This window comes from Delphinapterus leucas, chromosome 10 (assembly GCF_059928025.1).
Source record: "Delphinapterus leucas isolate spDelLeu-1000000601 "Yukka" chromosome 10, BTC_Dleu_Yukka2, whole genome shotgun sequence".
NCBI classification, from domain to species: domain Eukaryota; kingdom Metazoa; phylum Chordata; class Mammalia; order Artiodactyla; family Monodontidae; genus Delphinapterus; species Delphinapterus leucas.
The window spans coordinates 37,269,514-37,291,867 of record NC_143138.1 but is presented as its reverse complement, the minus strand read 5'-3'; the positions used below and the strand labels follow the sequence as shown (position 1 = coordinate 37,291,867).

At 53.3% G+C, this 22,354-nt stretch overlaps 1 protein-coding gene across 1 annotated transcript in view; it reads right to left on the bottom strand.

Moving 5' to 3' along the window:
• Positions 1 to 7,850: 7,850 nt before the first annotated feature.
• Positions 7,851 to 22,354, bottom strand: part of MDGA1 (MAM domain containing glycosylphosphatidylinositol anchor 1) — a 57,891-nt gene continuing 43,387 nt past the window's right edge. Inside the window, exons 10-17 of the mRNA XM_022581802.2 lie at positions 21,541 to 21,692; positions 20,509 to 20,686; positions 20,242 to 20,265; positions 19,087 to 19,239; positions 18,596 to 18,730; positions 13,845 to 13,975; positions 13,525 to 13,633; positions 7,851 to 12,807 (exon numbers count right to left, since the gene is read on the bottom strand). Of these exons, the coding sequence (XP_022437510.1) occupies positions 12,716 to 12,807; positions 13,525 to 13,633; positions 13,845 to 13,975; positions 18,596 to 18,730; positions 19,087 to 19,239; positions 20,242 to 20,265; positions 20,509 to 20,686; positions 21,541 to 21,692 (974 nt within the window). The 3' untranslated portion in view covers positions 7,851 to 12,715. The remainder of the gene's footprint in view (positions 12,808 to 13,524; positions 13,634 to 13,844; positions 13,976 to 18,595; positions 18,731 to 19,086; positions 19,240 to 20,241; positions 20,266 to 20,508; positions 20,687 to 21,540; positions 21,693 to 22,354) is intronic.

Below are 22,354 nucleotides of genomic sequence, written 5' to 3'. Positions count from 1 at the left end.
AAGCAATGAGCTAGACGGATCCTGGGTCTCTGACATCTCAGAGCTGCCACCCCAGCCCTTGACTACTTATACTCAGACTATTTTGTGAGAAAGAAATCAATTCCTATTTAACTTAGCCACTGTTACATGGGGTCTCTGTTAGAACATCTGAACCACTATCCTAATCAATTCAGTAAGAAGGTGAATACATGCATGAGTGAATTTGTGAGTAAGTAAATGACCAACTGAATGAATGTCTAAATTGTGCTGTTATGGTGACAGCAAAATAATAATATTTATAAAGCTTTAACAATTATGACACTTGTTTACTTAACAAGTAGTATGAAGGGGTCATGGCGTGGTTTCAGGAATGACTCAACAGCTCAAACAATCATTAAGGACCCCAGGTTCATTCTACTTTTCCACTCCACCATCTTCAGAGTGTTGGTTTTTATCATTGTGCTTGGTGCCTCATGGTCACAATATGGCTACCACTGTGCCAGACATCATGAGCTCACACAATCATGCCCACGGGCAGGAAGCAGGATGAGGGCCAGGGTGGTGAGATACGATTATTCTCCGGAGTTTCCTTCTTTCAACAGGGAGGAAAACCTTTCCCAAAAGCTCGCAGCAGACTTCCTCTCGTATCTATTGGTCATAACTGGGTCACATAAGCCAGCTCTAGCTGCAAGGGAGGCTGAGAAATGAGTACCTCAGTTTTTCAAGCTCTATGGTGGGAGGTGGGCAAAAAAGAAGGGAGTTACTGTGACATCAGTAACCAGCAATGTCTGCAACAGTGACTAAGTGGGTGAATGAGTGAATAAATGAACAAATACTACATAGTAAAAATAAATGCTACTATGTCCTCTCAGGGTCAGAATCCAAGAAGGGAGAAGCAGACAATGGAGGGAAAGGGATAGAGATGCTCCCGTTTTTTTTTTTAATTGGGGTATAACGATTTACAATGTTGTACCAGTTTCAGGTGTACAGCAAAGTGAATTTGCCATACAAATACATATAACCACTCTTTTTCTCCTTGGGCTTAGAGGAAAGAAGGAGGTCAGAGTTTCTGCAGTCAGAGTGGGTGGAGAGGGTGGTAGGCTCAGAAATGACGAGATGGATCCAGAGTGGACAGGGAACCTGGAAGCTGGGCGGGGTGACCCACATGACAACAGGGGAGAGAGAGAAATCCACCCTGGCCTGAAGATGTTGTAATTCCTGGAAAAGGGAACAGGGCTCAGTCAGACTTAAGAACCTGGACAGAGCCTGGGGGACAGACAAGGGTGCTGCGTCCCAGATGTGGGCAGTGGCCCTCAGATTAAATGTGTGTTGCAGGAATCTATCCTCTGCTAACCCAGAGAGACAAACAAACAATGATTCTGGCTACTAGTGATGGTCCTTCATGCCCAATTCTTTACCCTAATAGCAAATAACACTGGAAGTCTGAGCTTTAGGACCCTAAGAAAATCAATCAATCCAAACTCCTTCCATTTTACAGGTGGGAAGATTGAGGCTCAGAGACAGGAACTAAAGAAAGTCCATGGCAAAGCCTGGGCCAGAACCCAGGTGCCAGGACCCCAGTGTCTGCCCCTCCCATTGGGCATTACATCGCTTCTCAAGGCAGAGCCACAGCCTCAATGGAGTGACTCAAGGGAGACAGCCTGGGGTTCCCCAGCCCATTCTGAAATGTTGGAGTGGGGAACAGAGCCCTCACCCCCATTCTGCCACAGCCTTCCCCCCACCATCACACAAGATGCAGAGGGTTGGTAGGGGACAATGGCTGGCCAAGAGGGGGTGACCTGCCTGCAAAGTACTGAGCTCCTGGCCACTGGCACAGTTTGGGCAGGGCTGGAGGGGTATTGTAGGGAAGACTCTGGCCAGCCATGGAGGGGGTGACCAGAGGTTCTCTTCAGCGCTGAATCTCCAGACTGAGTCAGTTCTCACCAGCCAAGAGGGGCCGGGCCCTGCTCAGGTCTGGAGGCAGCAGACACCTCTGCCAGCCCTGGAGGCTGTCCCCATGGTGACAGGTAGGTGAGAGAGAGGCAAGAGGAGAGATGTTTGGAGGCTTCTAAAGGCGTGACTCTGTGCCAGCAGGGGTGTGGTTAAGGCCACAGCGGAGGGGGCTCCCACAGAGGCAGGCTTCTCACTTCCCTCAGAGACTGGGGGGTCTGGACAGAGGGTCGGAGACAAGGACTCCCACCTCACCACCCCACCATCACTACTCCACAGGCCAGAAGGCACCAGACGCTGAACTTGCCTCCTGCCAGAGTCCCCACAGCGGTAGCAGCCTGTGTGTGGGGGGGAGATTGACCTGCTCTGCTTCTCAAGTTTTAGACAAAGAAAAAGGGCCTCAGATTCCCATTTCAGCGGGAGGGGAAATGGGGAATTTTCACCACCCCCCTCCCCGATCTTGTCCCCATCTCTGGACCTAGGGTGAAGAGGTGAAGGGACATCTCTGAGACCCAGTTAGGTCCTGCCTCCCACCCACTTCCACCCTCGCTCCAGGAGAGGATGTCCAGGGTTGGCCAGTGACCTCCTGGAAGACTTCTGGATTTACTATGCTGTCCCCACCACCAGGGTAGAAAGGCCAGGCTGAAGAGGGCTTTTCTGATGCCTCTGGGGAGCCATGGAGGGGAGGAGCTCCTCCCCGCATCCTTGTAGCTGCCACCACCCAACCCCCCAAGTCCACCTGTAGCCACCTCCCACGCAGAAGCCATCCTCCCTGAGGACTGTCCCTCTTTCCTCCTCTGTCTTTGGCTCAACCCTGATGTCACCCACCCTGCTAAGAACCCCTGCTTTAGGTCTCAGCCAGACCCCAGTGGGTCCCACTCATCTCCTACCACACCACTGGCACAGCCGGCATCTGCCCGCCAGTGCCCCACAAGGACCCTGGCCTGCCCCTTGGCAGGGGTGGGGCCCAGTTCAGGGATTGGGGGTGCGCCTGGGTAACAGGGGTCCCCAGTGCTGGGAAAGGGGACATAGAAAGATGCTCAGTCCCACAAACAGAAACAGGGCTATGTTGCTGGGGTTCCCATTGACCCCTTTGGGGGAGCCCCCTTTCTCAGGAACACCCCACCCCCTCACTTCATTCAATCCTAGAGCTGGAAGACCCTTTAAGTTTAAACTTCCCCATCCTGTCCCCCAATTTACAGGGAAACGGAGGCCCAGATGGGGCTGGCTTACTGGAGGTCACAAGCCAAAATTTGGGTCCAGGCATCCCTGTCCATCCTCTCAGTGCTCTTTCCACTTCCTGGGCTCGATCTCTGTCTCTCTCCACCTCTCCTCAACTCCTCTCTCTCCCTCTCTCCCGTGGAAGCAGGACACCTTCTCTGACTCCAGTCTTGAGGCAGAGATCAGCACAGGCCTGGATGCTTCTAGTCAAGGGTCTGAGAGTTTCCAAGGGGCTTTCTGTCACCTGGGTTGGGAAGGAGTCTGGGAAGGGCCCAGAGGCAGTTCTTGCCCATCCCCTCCAAGCCCTGTCCAGGCCACACAGGCCAGCCCTCCCACTCCCCGCCCCCCCCCCCCACCCAGTGGGTGTGTTTGTCCACACACTCACCTTGGCTGGAGTGAAGCCTCATTAAATGGCCCTGCATTCATGAGAGGGAGGGAGATGCCAGCACTGCACGGGGGCTGCCAACACCACGGCGTCCAAAAGAGGGCATGCACACGCACTCACCCACGTGCCAACACCCATGCACGCGTTCACACACTCACACATGCGCAGGGCTTGGGCATACCTCAAATGTTAGTGTTTGTTGCTGCGAGCAGTGTTATTCTTTCTCCTTGGGATTTCTCTTAGTCAAAACCTGGCTTAACATCCCACCTCCTCACTCCCGATCAACGCAGGCCAATTCTTCTCCCTTTCTTTCCGACTCTCTGTTTTTATTTGAATACATCAGCAGGAAAAAGGTTTCGAGGCCTAAGTTCAAAGCCCTTTCCCAATCTTTGTGATGTGTAGTTATAAAAATAATGCTAAGAACAGAAAGTGACCTTTATGTATAATCTATAGTCCTTGATGACTTCTGGCTTTTCTTTTCTCGAGAAAATAGATTTTTTTTCCTGGTTATTAAAAATAATACATGTTCTTGTAAAAGTATTCAGACAATACAGAAAAGTCTAAAGATATGAGTCAGAAGCATCTGAAATTTCACCACTGAGAGAACAACAGATAACCTGGTGAATATTCTTCTGGACTTAAAAAAAAAAATGCACACACACACACACAAGTACACACAGATATTTTTATATAAAAAATGCCAGAGTAATAAGCATGCTCTTTTCTAGTCTGCCTTTCTCTCTCAACAATACATTATAGACATCTCTAAATGGCAGCAGCGACGCTCACTGCGTGGACATTTGGCACTCGCAGCCTCTCTGACTCACGCTCTACTCTACTTCTCACCACCTCACAGTTGAGAGTGAATTGGTGGGTGTCCTGGGAGGTGGGGACACTGAGAGTGGGGCTCTACTTAGGACAGCATGTGTAGGTGGAATGGGGCCTTGCAGAGTGCTGAATCCATTCGGCCGAGCTCTGGCTGGCCTCATGAGGCCTCAGAGAAATGGGAAACTCAAAGTATTTTTAAAGACCAGAACTACTAGAGAGACAGGGTGATGGATGGAGTGGTAGGATTTGCATTTGGGGGGGGCCTGCCAAGTTGACCTCACAGCACACAGGCCTGCTGGGTGCTGATAGGGCTCCATGCCCAGGAAAGGTGAATTTGGGAGCAGGCAGTTCAAGAAGCAGTATGGAGGGATACCTCCATGCGGGGTTGGGGTGAATTCAAGAAGAGTTTTGACTTTTTTCTTGGATTTATTTATACCCAACCTCTTTCTAAAAAGGTATTATAGTAGCTTTCCACAAAGGACATATGCAAAAAGGTCAGGCAGCTAGAAATAGAAAATCAGGCCCGGGAACAATTTCCATCTGAAGTGAAGGGCCACACAGGAAAGGGCCCTGCTTCTCCCAGCTCCTGGGGATGAACCGGTGAGAAAAGCAGAATGATCCCAAAGGGGAGGAAGAGGAGAGGATCTGGCTGACATAAACAAACACTGCACCAAAAGTCAAAAATCTTGGGCTTCCCTGGTGGCGCAGTGGTTGGGAGTCCGCCTGCCGATGCAGGGGACATGGGTTTGTGCCCCGGTCCGGGAAGATCCCACACGCCGCAGAGCGGCTAGGCCCGTGAGCCATGGCCGCTGATCCTGCGCGTCCGGAGCCTGTGCTCCGCAGCGGGAGAGGCCACAGCAGTGAGAGGCCTGCGTACCACAAAAAAAAAAAAAAGTCAAAAACCTAGATTCGTCTCCAGGTTCTTCCCCTTCCTAATTGTATGAGCTTGGGTAAACATAGCATCTTTCTGAGCCTCAGTTTCCTCATCTGTAGACACGAAAATAAAAATATCTGAGTCACCACAAGTGCATAACACAAGACTCCGTTCCTGGAAGCTACCTGACCCACCTGTACAATTTGCATTGAGACCCACCCTTGGATGGGATCAACTTCATGGTGCACACGCTGCATAACTGTGCCCCTGGGAATAGATCATCATTAGAGGGGGAAAGAGAGGGAAGAACCAAGGAAGTACGTTTATGGTGCCTGCCAGCCCCTTGCCCTTCTGAAGTGGGTCCACGCACAGTCTCTCTGAAGCAGTGGCCCACAGGCAGCCATGTTTTATATTCATGACCCCCTCCTCCAACCCAGTGGATTGGATCAGGGGTGGCACTTAACCCAAGGGCAACTTATCAACAGGTTTCCCAGGGATGTACGTATGACCGGGCACAAAATGGTGAGCCAGTCGAGTGGGCTCTTTCTCTCGAGAACTTGAGTCTGTGAATGCTGGGAGCTGTCACTGGAAGGTTGTGAGGGAGACTTAGAGCTGGAGATGTCTGGAAAGCAGAAGTCATGAAAGCGCAGACACTATGAGTCAGGAGAGAACTGCGTGGGTAAAAAGAAGCAAATGCTGGAAAGTGGCTGAGTCACGCCAGGGTGGTTATCGATTGCTGTTGTAACAAACCATCGCTAACCTCAGGGACTTAAAACAACACTTATTTTATTTTACCCCATGACTTCATGGGTCAGGAATTTGGGCAAGCTGGGCTGGGCAATACTTCTGTTCCCTGTGGCATCAACAGACGTGTTCAGCTTGTGGATGGGCTGGTCTGGAGGGTGTAAGGCAGCTTCATGCCCATGTCCGGTGCTTTGCAGGAGACGGCTGGAGGTCTGAACTCAGCTGGGATGGTCTACTAGAGCCCTTCACGCAGCCTCTCCAGCATGTCAGTCTTGGGGGAGTTGGATGTCCTACATGCTGGTTCAGGGCTCCCAGAAAGAACATTCCAAGAGGCCTGAGCTGAAGCTGCAAGGCATCTTCAACTCAGAATGTCACATTCTATGGGCCAAACAAGTCACCAAGACCAATACAGATTCAAGGGGAAGGGAATTAGAGTCCTGTTCCCTATAGGTAGGATAACAAAAGATTTGTGGCCATCTTTACTCTGCCAGGTGAGGAGCCATAAACTCCTAAAACTACCTTGAATGCAGAATACCCAGCTGGTTTAAGAAATTCATCCCTGTTATGGCTCTTGTGTTTGGCTTTCTGAGAAAGTCTGTCCCCCTCACTACATAGAGCCTCACAGTAATGCTCCTGTACTTGAGTGAGGTCGAGTCTCTCTTCCTGGTACCCAATGAGCCAACCCAAAGCAGTGGTGGGCTCCAAGCTCCAGAAGAGAAATCCCAGGTGTGGCAGCAACAAGTTACCCAAGGTGTGAGCTGACAAAGGTGGGGCATGGAGCCTGCAGTCTTGTCACCTTTCTGACCCTCAGTTTGCCCATCTGAAACAAGGAAATGAAACTCTCTGCTCTACCTACCTGTTACTACCGAGTAACACGATAAAGTCTCTTCCTGTTCTTTGCCTGATCTCCCGGTAGTTCATATCATGACACATCTGCCCTTGATTTGGGGTCATGTCACAAACCTTCACAAGGAAGTGAACGTTCCCCATCACTGCCTGTCCCCATGATCTTGGCAAGCCTGTTTCTCCCAAGGAAAGTATAGGAGTAGATGATTGAAATAAGTGACTTTAAGGACATCCCAGCTCTGAAATTTTAGCATTCTGAGAGGTCTGGGAAAAGGGAAGGGTTGGCACAAAATGATTTGGGGGCAAGTGGGCAGCTAACTGGTGGTGAATAAGGGAGGCCAAGTAGAGTGCAGAGTGGGGCTTATGGGGCCAGGACAGAAACAGAGATTGGGGGTTGGGGGTGGGCAGTACAAGTGTATAGGAGGGATGGTGGGGCTGGGTGTTGAGAAGGGAAAGGGCAGAGTTCTTACAGGTAGTGGATCAATTTTATTCCTCCTTCTTTGTCTTCCTTCCTCTTCCTTGAGCCTTCTAAGTTTTTTTCACCCCTCTTGGCCTGGGCATACTCTGTTTCCTCTGCTTGGAAGATTCCCTCTGCCCCCAAAGGCTAACTCCAATCATTCTTTAGGTATCTTCTAAATGTCTCTTCTTCAGAGAAGTCTTCCCTGGAGCCCCAACCCAGATAAGACCCTCCTCTTACCTTTTTCCAGAGCACCAATTTCCCTCACAGCATTAATTGTGCTCATAAGGATACATTTCCCAGTGCAATTATGAGCTTAGTGTCCACTAAACAGGAGCTTCCACGAAGGCAGCATTTAGGAGTTAGTTGGGCTGGGCACCAGGCTGCAGGTCCCCACTGTCCACGCCACAGAGCAGGAGCCATGATGTTGGGGCCGAAGGGAAGAAGGGCTCCCTCCAGGGGCCTGAGGGGAATCCCCAGGCTCTCACCCATACCCCCTCCAGGCCCAGCCCACCTGCCGCCAACACACAACGCCTGACCCGGAGCGCTAGAACACCGCAGCTTTATTGATTGAAACAACCGCGTCCGCAACTAGAGGTTACATCTGGGGGGTGTGGGGGGGAAAGGGGAACAAAGAAGGGGCAGAGGCTGGGGCGGAGACAGAGAGCAAGGCAAAGGGGTGAGGATGGGGTCATGTGACTAAAACAACCCCAGTCCCTTTCACCCGTTAATGAGGGTCTCCGGTTGTGCTTTTTACCTTGGTGGTAGGGTGGGCCTGGGCACGGAGGGGTTGGCTTTCTTCCAAGTCTGGAGGCCGCAGGGCTGGAGCAGTCCCCTCCTTCCCCTGCCCTTTCTCCTGGGTTGGAGGTAAAGGCCTTGGTGAGCTGGCTACCCTGGGGCAGGAAGGATGCTTGGAGGCCATGGGTGCAGAGGGGCCAGCAGAGTTGTGCTGAGATGGTGATTATGTGAGCATCTGTGGGGGGATGCCAGGAGGGAGGGCATTCCTAGGGGTGCCCCTGGGAAATGAATGCAGGTGACATGAGGGGAGGGGCTGGTGGTGGGCAAGGGCCATCTCTCTGGACCTCAGCTTTCTCACCTGTACAGTGGGGACACTGGATTAAATGGTCTCTAAGGTCCCTTCCAGCTCTAAGGGTCAAGGGATCCCCAGGAAAGAGTGGTCCTTCTGCCCTAACACACACCCTCACACACACACACTCTTACTCGGGCATGCGCCCTCTCTCTCACACACACACACACCCTCTCATCCACGCACACACACAGAAGCACCGACTCAACAGAGAGGGGGTGCTATCCTGCCTTTGGAATTGAGGAGGGCTCCCCTGAACCCAGAAATTCAACCAGTGGCCCTACAGGGATCCTCCATTGCAGGTTCACCCACCCCATTCCTGAGGACAGACCCTGAAAATACCCCCGTCCCCCTTGAGCTGTCCAGAGAGAGGAAAACACAAGGATTAGCCCTGCTCCCCCAGGTTCCCCTGGTCCTTAGGGGGAAGTCAACAGGATAAGGACACCAGGACACATTGACCTTCATTCCCAGCCCAGGCTCATGTGAAGACAGAGGGGAGGGGAAAGAGAGTCCCTTTCATCTGGGAGCCTGGGGGAGGGCAGCAGCCATAGCCAGTGTGGGCAAAGGGTGTCAGCCTCCATGTGGCACCCAGGCTTGACCTGGGGCAGGAGGGGCCGTGGCCTGGGATGCGGGGCCAGAATTGGGGGCAGGGAGACAGTACCTCTCCCAGTGCAGGGCCCAGTAACATCTGTAACATCTGTACCAGCACCCAGAGACAGGGATGTTTGACCAAGCTCCTCCTTGCTGCCTGGCATGAGCAGTGGCCAGAGGTGTGACAACCCCAGGACTGTAGTACCTGGCTTCCAAGGCTGGCTCCACCTTAACTGTCTGTGTGACCTGGGGCAAGTCCCTCCCCCTCTCTGGGCTTAACTCTCATTCTTACCATGAGAAGTTGGGATCTCTATGCCCCATCCCAGCACCGACAGCCTGAGCCAGGGGCTTTCACTGAGCATAGGGAGAGGGCAAAGTGAATGAGAAAGAAGAGTCAGAGCTATCCCAGAGAGGGCAGAGGCGGAAGGAGCGTCCCAGGAGCAGGGGGCTTGGTCTGCAGGCTTAGCTCGGCACCCCGGGTGGCCGTCTATGGTTCCAGGGGCAGGACAGCCAAGCTGAGGCTCCCTGTCTCTTACCTATACAGCACCTGGCCCCAGGAGTCCCTTTGTCCCCCAGACACCAAGCTGGAAGGGACAGGGGTAGAGGACCCTAACACCCTGAGGGCTGACCCTGGACTCCCTGTTTTAAGGCCACAAAATGCCTCAGCCACCCTGACCCAGAGGGTGAGACTGCCACTGGGGAGATGCACTGGATCCAGCCAGACTGGTCTCCCCCGGGCTGGGGGTCCTCATGGGCCACCAACCAACACATGGACACTGATACCCACTGGCACACAAAGACACGCATGGCACAGGTGACGCTGACACAGAGGTGCTGACTCACAGGCACACAAACACTGACTCACAAGTCACCCAGGGACACACAAAGACACTCATTCCTTGCAGGACCCCCCACCACACACACACACACACACAGGCTAGCACCCCCCTAGGTGCTCGCATCACACACTGTTAATGTCAGCACACACTGACACCCACATCCGCTGCAGGCCTGCTGGCACACGCAGACACACGCAAGGACCAAGGATCTCAGCGGCTCCCTCGGGCACTTTGTTAGCCCAGGTCAAGCCACCCTGGAGTCAGGGCTGCCCCGGTCCCACCCCGACCTCCCTCTGGAAGTGCTCCCTGGTGCTCCCCCACTCCGCACTCTCTGTCCACATGACCATGTCCCCTCTCTCCAAACAGACCAGAACTCAGAGGCCATGTGTATGTGCTTCAGCTCAGCTGACATATGCTGACTCCCTTTTCTGTATCCAGCTCTACAGATGCGGAGGTGAACAAGGGAGAGAGGGTCTCCATTATGGAGCAGCCAGAGCAGGGGACAGATGTATTCAAAGGTCATCTGAGGGCAGTAGGCACGGGGCACCATGGAGCCCCAAGGAGGAAGCGCTCTGATCTCCAGCACCCACGCCAGCCAGGGCACGGGGGAAGCACCTGGCAGGTGATAGGCCAGTGGTTCCTACTCTAGGGTTCTCCTGAGGAGCTTTCAAACATTTCTGATGCCAGGTTGCACTCCAGTCCAATTAAACTGGAATCTCTGGAGCGGGCCCCAAGCATTGGTGCTTTCTAAAAGAATCTCTGGTGGTTCTATTCTGCTGGGAACCACTGATTTCTATAATCCATTCCGCTAGGCAAAGCCCGTTGAGAGATTTCCATAACAGACCCACTTGTGCTGGGCATGAGGGTGGGATGGGGTCAGGGGAGGGTTGGAAGGCTCAGAGGAGGAGCTCACAGTCTAGTTGGGACAACAGACCCTGCACAGATGGGACAATTAAGGAACAATACCCGCAGAAAAATGGCAGCACGTTCTGGGAACCCGGAGCCACTCATTTCGGATAGAGGCCTTGGCTGGGCCGGGAAGGCAGCCACGCTGGTCGGGTATCAGGAGTCCCCACTCCAGCCCTGGCCTGGCCACCCACCAGCTGTTGGTGACGATGATAACACCAGCCTGGCAGAGCTGAGATGGGCAGCGTTTACTCTGGTTTCCCTTCTCTGCAGCTGTCCCCACCAAATGCTCCAGGAGGAGCCCTGTGACACCTCCACCAAAGATGCCTTCATTTCCATAGGGTCATCTGTAAGCTCTTTGTCACCCGTAGGGGATAAAAGGTAGAAATTCAGGTGGTAGCAGGCAGCTTGAGACTACAGAATAGGGCTGAAGTGGCATATTTGGCCAGCACTCCACAAACATTCATGTCACAAATGAAGATGGACATACTGACATACGCAGGCACTCACAAGAGACGGGGGTTAGACCCAGCCTCACATATGGATAACTGCACACGCAGATACATATTTGCACACGCTCCTGCTAGAGATATACCCACAGTGGTACACAGACAACAGATGGGCCCACACATGCTCACACGTGCACACCCACACAGCCACATGCACGCACACGTGATGACTCACCCTGGAAGGGGTTGGGCCTCCTCTCTCCCATGGACTGCTAGGAGGGGGGGCTCAGGGATGACAGTGAGGAGGAGGTCTAGGTCCCATCCTGTCCGTCTCAGTCTCCCAACCCAGGACCAAGGGCATGGAGCCCTTTCCCAGTTTTGGGGCACAAGGCTCAGCTCCCAGGGAACATGGTGACCAGCAACTGCCCCACACACCACCCCCAGGCCTACAAACCCCTCCTCCTTCACTGACCCTGGGCGGGGAAGGGAACAGCCTATTAGACAGTGCTTTGCGGTGGAGGAGGACAGGGCAGCCCCCTACACACACCCCGTCCAGAGCACCCCTTCCTGGCAAGTATATAAGAAATGGAGGTTCCACTCTACCCCTAAGATCAATGTGCAATATGGGGGCATGAAATCATAAAAGCAGGACTTCTCCTCTGCCCCTCTCGGAGCCAAGCCTCACCCCAGAAAATGGCTTGGCCACCACCCCTCCCCCCTGGCTCAGCTGGGGTCTGAGGTCAGGCCAGCCGAGCAGGGCAGGGACTGTGCTCTCAGGAATACAGCTGCTTGTGGGGTGGGGTGCAGTGGGATGGGGACGGTGGGGAAGGGGTCAGTCTCCAGACTGTCCGGGCCCAAGACCCTGCGCTAGGTCCCTTCGAGGGGGGCACAGTGAGGGGCGGGATATGACATCCCAGGAATGAATGGGTCAGGGGATACGGGTGGCCTGGGCTCTCCGGCTTCTGGCCTTCGCTCTGGGAACAGAGTTGTGTGCAGCTGGTGCCTCATGTCCTTTGTCGTTCGCAGAGTCAGTCCCGCTTGGCCCCCGATGACCCCGGCCTCCTCCATTCCAGGGGGCCCCAGAGTCCAGCCAAGGGCAGGGCTCCTGTGTCTGCTCCCCTTCTGGCTCCTTCTGGTAAAGCCACGGGGCTGAGCTCAGCCTTGAGTCAGAGACAGGGGAAGGTCAGAAACACACCGCAGGTGCAGCCAGGACAAGGCCTATGTGGCGCCGAGGTCCCTGGAGTGGTGGATGCCATTCAGGCGAGTCCCCTGTCTCTGCAGCAAAGAAGATGCTGGCGGGTCAGATAGAAACTTGTGCTTTAATTTATCTCTGTGTGTGTGAGTGTGGGTGTGTGTGTGCGTGTGTCGAACAAGCGTCTCCGGGGCCTCAGTGCTGGGCCGCTGTCCTTGTTCTCTGCTCATCCTCACAGCCAATGCAGGCCCCCTCACTGGCGGGCGGCTCTGCCCCTGGGCACCCCGGCTGGCATGGGGTCAGTCTTTGGTACGATGCGGACACTTTGGTGTGCCGGGGGCGGGGTGGGGGGGCCACGAAGCGCTCATCATCTCTGCAACGCCAAGAGGAAGATGGCCATGGGCCCCCAGAGCTGTGGGCGGGACTGCCAGGGGGCTCCACTGCCCGGCATCACCACCACTGTGACGGGAAAGAGAAGGGAGACAGGCCAGGGCTCCGGTCAGCTCAGCAGGGCCAGGGAGGAACAGCCAGCAGGCCACGGGAGGGCTGTTCCTCTGCCCCCTCTCTGTGCTCACAGACACACTCGTAAGACATGAGGTGGTGAGCTCTGCCTGCTGGGTCCAAACCCTGGCTCTGTGGCTCTCACTAACTGAGACGCAGAGCCATTCACTCAACCTCAGCGGCCTCAGCTTCCTTGCTCGTAAGATGAGTCTAATAGGAAGAGCCACCCAGAGGACTGTGAGGAATAAATGACGTCACGCATATACAGGTGTCTGTACCTTGCCTGGTACATCGTAATCACTTGGTAAACTCCAGCTGTTATTATTGCAAACACCTGGCCCCCAGTGGCGGAGGGGGAGGGGTACACATTCACACCTGGACACACACACACACACGGATGTACCCAGACACAGACGCTGCTACCATAAACTTAGTAAGCTCATAGGAGGGTCTGGTGGCCTCATTGTCCTCCACACGGCCCACAGCCTGAGCCAGGGTGGGGCCCAAGGTGGGTACCAAACACATCAGCAGCTGTTCCCACAGTCACCAGCACATGCATCCCATCACCCAGCCACTCTGAACCCCAATTCAGACAGCAACGCCTCCCCTGACACAGGCACCCACCCACACAGTCCCCCAGAGATTCAGCACCCCCGCCCTCTTTCCATCCTGCACCTTTATTGGGATCCATCTGCTTCCTGGGACACTCTCCCTTCTTCAGTGTGACGTCATCTATGGCGATATCCCCCAGGTAGCCCGAGCCTCGAACCCCCTCAAAAATAATCTGGGGTGGGGTCAGAGAGCAGGGATGAGGGGGGTTCTGCACCACAGACTCCCAGCCCTTAGCCTCCGTCTCCCTGGAAGGCCCCCCATCCCTGCAAGCTTTTCTCCTCAGCTCCCAGGAGCAAGCCCTGGGCCCTCCTGAGGGCTCCCCGGCTGGAGCGATGGCCCAGGGCCTGGAGAGCTGTGAGGAGCCCTGGGCCCAGCAGACTCACCTGGAAGGGCCCACTGGGGTTGATGGGCACATGCGCCTGCTGCCACACGTTGCCCTTATTGCCACTGAGGGACCAGGCGTGCGTGTCCAGTGGCCCTTTGTTCCGGGACCGCACCAGGAGGTTGAGGGAGCCTGTGGTGGGTGTGAGGAGAGGGGGCAGTGAGGGGGCACCCTCACCTTTCCCCATTCACCAGGCTCAACTCCCTACCACTGCCCGCAGCACAGTCCCCGCTGGGCAGGACATTCTCCCCATCGCAGACTGGCTCGGTGTCCTGTTATCCCAGAGGGGACCTCAGCATGGGAAAGAAAGGGGACAGCAATAGGGCAGCAGGGCTTCCACTTATCAGGACGATTGGCAAATCTTCTTTCATTTCTTCCTTTCCATCCTAATCACCTAATTCCCCGCCCACACACACACACACCCACACACAGCACCCTTCCCCCCTCTAGACAGGGGAGTTGTCCCAGGACACTGGGGCCCATATCTGAACACAGAGCAGGATTCCCGAAGCACGTAATGCACACGCTTGGTGGTACACGATACATGCAATGATTTCTGGAGGTACAGGAACGGACTTTAAAAATTTAACACTTGGAGGGTGGCAGGTGGGTGAAATGGGTGAAGGGACTAAAAAGGTACAAACTTCAAGTTATAAAATAAATAAGTTCTGGGGATGTAATGTACAGCATGGTGACTATAGTTAAGAATACTGTATTGCATATTTGAAAGTTGCTAAGAGAGTAGACCTTAAAAGTTCTCATCACAAGAAAAAAAATTCTGGTGATGGTTGGTTGTTAACTAGACTTATTGTGGTGATTGTTTTGCAATATGCACAAATGTCAAATCATTATGTTGTACATATGAAACTAATATAATGTCCATTATACCTCAATGAAAAATTTCATACTTATATATATGTTTTAAGAGGTGAATAAAGCTAGCCTTTCAAACCCACAACTTCTCTAATATTGATGCTTAGGACAAAGCTAAGAAAAAAGGAGTTGATTCAAAGAAAGATATTAGTATATGTGCTACATAGCTGCGGTAAAATGTGAAATTTTGGAATTATTAGCCTAGGGGTGCTGAGCCCCTTCGCCCACAGACCCAGGGGCCTGGCATTGTGGAGATGCTGAGGGGCAATGGAAGAGAAGGAAGGGATCAGGCCTTGATGAAGAGCACCCAGGCAATGTCATGCCCCCTCGCCGGCTCTTCTAGCCTATCTCAAGCCTCCTATGACATAAAGACTTGGCTCAGAGAGGAGGGGAATCAATCTTAGATGGCACCTGGTAGCTGGCATTTCCATGGCACTGCCCCAGACAAAGCCACACCATCTGTGACACCAGATAGACAGACCCCCCAGAGGGGGAGGGCCACCAAATGTTACCTGCCTGAGATTAAAGGAGTTGGCTTGGACCTAGGAGAGCCAGTGAGGCACAAGGACTGGGGACAGCTGGTGCCCAGAGCTGCCAGGTGGGGTAGGAGGGGAGGGGAGAGGAGGGACCTGGACAGCAAGAAACACCCACCCCTCCCCAGCAGCAGACCCAGGCCTGGGGGAGGAGCAAACAAAGGTTCAAGGCATGTGGAGAACCCTCACCAGCAGATGGGGCCCTGAGAGGGCTGAAGCCAGCACCCAGTGGGCCGGGAGATGCCACACTGGCTTAGGCAGGGCCCAAGCCCCAGAGACTTTTGGGCTTCTCACCAGCCCCAAAGGGACCTCCCTCTCTTCCCCTTCCTGAAGATCTTCCCCGGTTCCAATCCCCCAACCTCCAGGGTCCAACCTCAATCTCCAAACCGTTTCTTCCTCCTCCACCACCCTGCCCCAAGGACCCCAATGGGGGAACCCCACCTTTTCACTACTCAAACCAAAATTGAATTTCTGCCCCCTTCCCTGATCATCCCACCAGCTCCAAGATCTCCCCTCTTCCTGACAGTGTTTCACAGGGTCAGCCAGGGCCTTAAGGGTGCCTGCTCACTACATTCTTCCCTATCTTCCTGTCACCTCCAAAGCCACACTGAGCTACATGCTGCAGGCTGGACACAGTCCAGCTTTCCAGACTCTGGGCTTTTGCCTGGGCTGTTCCCACTGCTTGAGATGCCCTCCCCTACTATGTTCCCCTGACCGAATCCTTTTTGTGCTTCAAGCCCTCTCTGAAATGTCACCTCCTCCAAGAAGTTTTCCCAGGCTTCAGCCGGGAGCCCTCTGTGCTTCCTGTGAACTCTGAGACCTTAAACTGCAGTTCCCCATGCCCAGATCACTCCCTGCTCTACAGTGTGGCAGTTACTGGGATTCACATCCTCTCTCCCGATTTGGCTCCTGAGGGAAAGTCCCCATCAAATTCCTATCTGTTCTCGATATTTGAATGCTCAGTGAAGAACTTTCCATCACTGTCATCAGGGCTGACTGAAAAGAGGCTTCTCAGGGTAAGAAGTTATCTCAGGGTTCATCAAGCCCAGCCCTCCCTACCTCCCCATCATTCATCCATTCATTCATCTAATTGAGCAGGCACTATTCTAGACACCAGAGACACATCCATGAATAAGATAAAGAACTCTGCTTCCTGAAGCTTATGCTCTTTTGGCAGTAAGCACTATAAAGAAAATAATGCAGGAAAGGGATACAGAGGTGTTTTACATGGGGCTGTCGGAGACCTCTCCAAGGAAGCCTGAATGAGGGGAAGGGAAGAACATTCTAGGCGGGGGAAAATATCACAAGCAAAGGCTTCTAAGGCCTCAAGTACTTAAAGAAAAGCAAGGAGACCGGTGTGCTTGAACTGAGTAGAGTCAGGGGAGAGCAGCAGAAAATGAGGTCAGAGAAGCAGGCAGGGGCAGATCGGTACGGGAGGCCTGGAGAAGATGGTGATGGAAGGGGGCCGAGCAGGGGAGTAACATGACCTGGGACAGGGGTCACCTCCACAGCACCCCTGCTGGACAGTCCTCCTGTCCAGGCACAGGATAGCCCATTCCTTTGCTGGGAAGATCTGATACTTATAGGATCTTCCTCAGGTGGAATTCAAACCTGCCTCCCAGAGGCTTTCAGTGACTGGTGTTTGTCCCACCTGCTGGGGGACACCAAGCAAGCTCTGGAGCACAGATGGCTCCCTCAGGGCTTTTTCTGCTCCCAGGCACCTGAGCATCCCAGCTCTTAAGGCTTGATCTCCCAGGGCCCTACTGTGTCCAACATGCTCTTCTTGCCCGTTGGGTCTCCCGTGCCCCTCCTGAGCTGAGGATAAAATGACCAACTGTCCCGGTTTGCCTGGGACGTGGGACTTCTAGTGTTAAAAGTGGGAAAGGCTGGGGCAAACCAGGATTGGTTTGAAGTGGTTACTCTAGCTGGGCAGGGAGGTCCTGGTCACCCTCACCCCCACCTACCCCACAGGAAGCTTCTCACGAAGTCCAGACCCAGGTCATGGGTGAATTGGATTGTGTGGATGGCCCGGGGGACCCCAGTGGCTGCAGAAGGTTCCATCCCACCTCATTCCAGTTCATTAGTTCGGCCCGACCCATCACTCTAGCTGTGGACACTTCACAATGAGCCTTTAGGTCCACACTTGCTTAAAGTCACTTCCTCTACCATGTCGCTGAGGAAAACAATGAAGCTTTCTATGGTCTGTTAAGGCCTGATCACCAAGATGCACAGTTTAGAGGGAAAAGCAAGGCACGGAACAGTGTAAAATGGAGGGAAAGAGAATATATGTGTACTGGCTTCTACATGCTTAAAGCATTTCTGGAAGTTTGCCCCAAAATCTAATACATTGATTGCCTCCGGGAAGGGACTCTAGGTGGCAGGAGGACTGGGATGGGAGAGGGACTCTCCTTATGCACGCTTTTGTACCTTCTGACCTGTGCAAAATACACTACCTTTCCCATAAATATGTAAACAAACAAACAAATAAAATTAAAATTGTCATTTCCTCAGCAGAGTCTTCCATAACCAGCCCCCAGAGGCAGTCGGCTATTCCTTTTATCAGCTGTCTTGGCCTCTGTCCTTCTGCTGCAGACACACATCACAGTGGTCACCAAATCCTATCTGGTGCAATTAATTATTTAACGTCTGTCTCTCCCACTTGACTGTAGGTGCCAAGAGGATGAGGGATTTGTCCATCCTGTTCACTGCAGCACTAGATGCCTGGCACAGAGCAGGGGCTCTGGAAATGACGGCTGAACTGATGAGTTCATTGACTAATGTGGCACTCCTACCAGTGCCATCTCTTACCAAAGGGCACTCCTTAGGTTCATGGTCATGCTTACGAAGTAGTACTTCCCCTCACTGCTCACAGAGCAGCTCCCTTCCAACCCTGCGTTTAGGGCTTGGGAGAGTCAGACAGACTTGGGTTGCTGTGTGATCTTGGGCAAATGCTTAACCTCTCTGGTCTATATGGTAACACCTCCCACACGTGGTGGTTGTGAGGGTTAATAAGACCACAGATGCATCCCTAACCCAGGATGTCACCTGGCACCTGGCAGGCACTCAATACATGCAACCTTTTAGCTGATTTCTCCATCCCCTCCAAGACTCATCCTGGTGGATCCATTTTCTTTGCACCCTCAGAAAGCCTTGATCATCTCAAAACCTCAGACAAGCTGGCTCTGGACTTCCCCCTTGCCCGATTCTGCTCATATTCCCTATAAGGATCTGTGATTCAGCCAACTTGGGACGCCCAGGCCTTACCCGGGCCAGTCCCCAGCTTCCTGTGGACACCCCTCCCTGCCCCAGCACACACTCGTGCAGCTTACCTGGTCCCTCGACTCACCGATATGCTTCCCGTACATGTGGTAGAAGAAGGAGACGCAGTAGAACTTGGCGCTAGCGTTGTACAGGGGACTCACCAACCTCGCGCGGTCCCCCAACTCCCGGGGCCTTGATGTCTCAATGAACATGTAGTAGCCTGCAGGGAAGGGGGAGATGTGCCAACAGCCTCCCCCTCACCCCTCCCAGGCCTCTTTCCATCTGATTCCTTTTTGGCCGTAGTATCAGCTGCCTGAATCCCAGGTGCCTCACCCCACCCCACCCGGTCCTCCCTGCCTCACGGCACAACACAGGAGTCTGGGCCAGCAATTGTGAGTGCTTAGCTCTGCTGCAGTTTCTCTTCTTCCCAATCCTCTAGCAGCTCAGAGCTGTTTCTCTCCTCTCAGACCGGGGCTCCCTGAGGCCGGGGCTGTGTCTCCTCTCAGACCGGGCTCCCCAGGGCTAGACCCCTCCCTGAAGCTGTTCTCCATTCCTAGCAGCAGGCCATGTCCTCACCCTCAGGGGTGCCACTTATGTCCGTGGGGGGACCAGTGTTGGGGGAGCGCTTGGGGTTCTGGGTGAGGGCATTCTGCCGGGTCCAGTCAAAGTTGTCTGTCAGGTCCTGGGTGTAGCCGCAGATCTTCTCATCCTCAAAGTGGCAGGTGTTGTCTGTATTCAGGGCAGAGTTGGGAGGGAATGAGACAAAGAGAGTCAGCCTCCTCAAGTCCCCTGGTCCAGCTTTGCCTTCCTGGTCACCCATGAGACAGCTCCCATGAGACAGATCCAAGCAGTGGGCCCAGGATCCCAGGGCTTCAGAAACCAGGCAAAGGAACCCCTGACCAATCTATTCCCGGAACAGGACTTCTTAATCTTTTTTGTGCCACAAACCCTTCTGGCGTCTAGTGAAGTTAAGAATCTCATCTCAGAAAAATTATTTAGGTGCATAAAATGAAAAACACAGGGTTACAAAGGAAATCAATTATATTGAAATACAGTTATCAAAATATTTAAAAAATAAATTTGTGATATAGTAGTAAGTGGGCTTCTCTATTATCTAATTAAATCACAGGATCCAGTGTTAGGTCTAACTACTGTAGTTTGAAATACTAATAAATGGAAATGATATTTAGAGATGGCTGCAAAAACTTTTAGGTGATGTGAAAACATTGGATTTCCACTGATGACAGAGTCACAGGTAGTGATTATACCACATTCCTACATTCATCATTGAAGATGTTAAATTTCTAGAAGTTAGGGAAAATAAAGAAGTAATTGTATGCCCTTCCAGGGTCCAGTTTCATGGACCCTCCTCATCCTTTGTAGGGGTGGTCCATGGATCTCAGATTAAGGACCTCTGCCCCAGGGAACAGAGAATGTGGATTAGCCTGGCCTTTCCATTTTTCTTTTGGGGACAGTGAATGGTGCTGAGTGAGGACAAAAGGCCCTGAGTTAGAGAGATGTCCTCCTGACTCCACCCCCACTTCAAGCCTTTAAGCCCCAGAATAAATCCTGGATGCAAATATCTCCAAGCCCAGCCTTGCTCCCTTCTGCTTTTTCTGTCAACTTCTGGCCTCCACACTATTTACTCTCTGGGTTATCTCTTGGGGTCCCTCCCACCCGGGGAGCCTTTGTGTCCCTAAAGGGAAGGGGAAGTGGGTAGGGGTGTCTCACCTGACAGATTGGGAGAGTTGATGGCTGAGAAAGCAAGCAGGAAAACCAAGTCAGAACCAAGGTGTGGAGCTGTGCAGAGGGTGCGTGGGCTTAGGAACAGGGTCCCCAGAGTAGGCCTGGGGGCCAGAGGCTCCTGGCCTGCAGTGACAGGGTAGGACACTGCACATTGGAGAACCCCAAGCTCAGGAACCACGTGGGGAATATGGAGGGGTCCCCTGGGCATGAGATGGGCCCACCTATCCCACCACCACAGCCACCACCACCTACGCTCTGTGTAGTGGATGATGCGGGAGGCCGTATCTCCAGCCCCGAAAGTGGTGTAGGGCGTGAGGCGGACCTCGTAGCTGTGGGGCACTCGAAGGTCGGTCAGGATGTACTCCAGCAGCTGCCCCTTCTCCACACGCCGCACCGGGATGGCCTTCACCATGGCGTTTTGCTGATTCAACTGTAGATACAGGGAGTTCCCAGATGCCCGACACCCTCCACCTAAGCACCAGCCCAGGCCCTGGTGTGACTTTCGGGGGCAGTGCAGGGGAGCAGAAAGAGCAAAGGACTAGGAAGCCAGGCCCTCAGTTTCCTCATCTGTAAGATAGAGCAATCACCCCTTCCATGCCCACCTCCCAGGGCTGTCTTAATAATAAGTGATAGTAACACGTATTGAAAAATTAATGTGTGCTAGGCACTGTTCTAAATGCTTTGCAATTATTAACTCATTTAATCCTCAAAATAATGATCCTATCAGTTGGAACAGTATAATTACCCCCATTTTACAGATGAAGAAACTGAAGCCAAACAGATGTAGCTTGCCCAAGTTAATACAGAACTGAATTTTAGCTTAGGCAGTCTGCCTCAGAGTCACACTCTTACCCTCCACCCAACTACCCCTTAGTCTGGGCAGAACCACATGCAATTAGACTGGACTTGAGACTCGTATAGTGGCTCTGGCCTTGTGTCCTAGAGACCCTGTAGATGAGACTTAAGCTCATGCTTTAAGCTTCTGATATAAGAGTATATATAAGTATATATAAGATTCTCTGTTTTGTGAGCAGGACTGGCTTTACCCCCCTTCCCCCACATGAACCCAGCAGACCCCTGCCTAATTCTCAGGGCTGTGCCCAGAGCATGGGTTCAAAGGGGACAGGTCCCTAGAGCGTCCCAGCTCCTGTGTCCAGAACACTTTTTCCCTGGCTTTGAAGAGTTATCTCTAAGAGGGTCAATGTGTCTCCAACCCCTTCCCCCTGGCTTGATGAGTATTCCCAGGGCCAGCCTGCACCCGAGCCCCTGTCCCCCTTGGCCCACCTGACGGACACTGAGTCTGTAGTTGAGCAAAGGGTCGACAGCGTCAGGCTCCCTCTGGGTCCACTGCAGCACGTAGGAGTAATTCTTGGACAGCTTGTGGCTGCGGGTGGGGTTGGGGGTGTCGAAGTAAAACTCCGGGCTGTAGGCTTTGGCTGAGAGGGCCGGGAGGGGGGCACGGGGCCGTGAGGGGCAGGGGATGAGGAGAGACACAGAGAGAGGAGGTGTGGGAGAGGGCGACAGAAGAGGATGCGTGGTACAGAGAGGTGGGGGGAGACAAAATGAAGGAATATTGTGAGGAGAGGAGATGGTGGGAGAAGAGGAGATTGGGGAGAATGAGGGGTAGGCGGGAAGGTGGGAGATGGAGGAAAGGGAGATTGGGAATCCAAGAGGTGGTGTTGGTGAGAAGGGAGTGGAAAGTCCAAGGAAAGGATGGAAAAGAGAAATGTGGTTAAGACACAGAGAAGGGATATTAGAGAAGACACAGGGGAAGAGAATTGGATAGAAGACACCAAGAAGGGTCATGGATTTTGAGGTAGAAGGAAGGGAAGAGAGATAGAGAGCGGCCAAAAGGTGGGGAGACAGGGAAAGTGTGGGAGAACAGGGGAGGGGGAAGGAGGTGGGAAATGTCACAGGGGCCTCTGGCTGGCAGGGCTGGGTGGGGTGGGGAGGGGCTGGGTAGGTGGCCAGTGACCTGTGGCCCTAGCCCCCCACTGTGAGTGAGGAGATCCAAACAAGAGCTAAGGGGCACCCAGTCAGTCAGAGGCTGTTGGGAGAGCGGGGGCACAGTAAAATGGGGTACAGGCACACCTGGGGC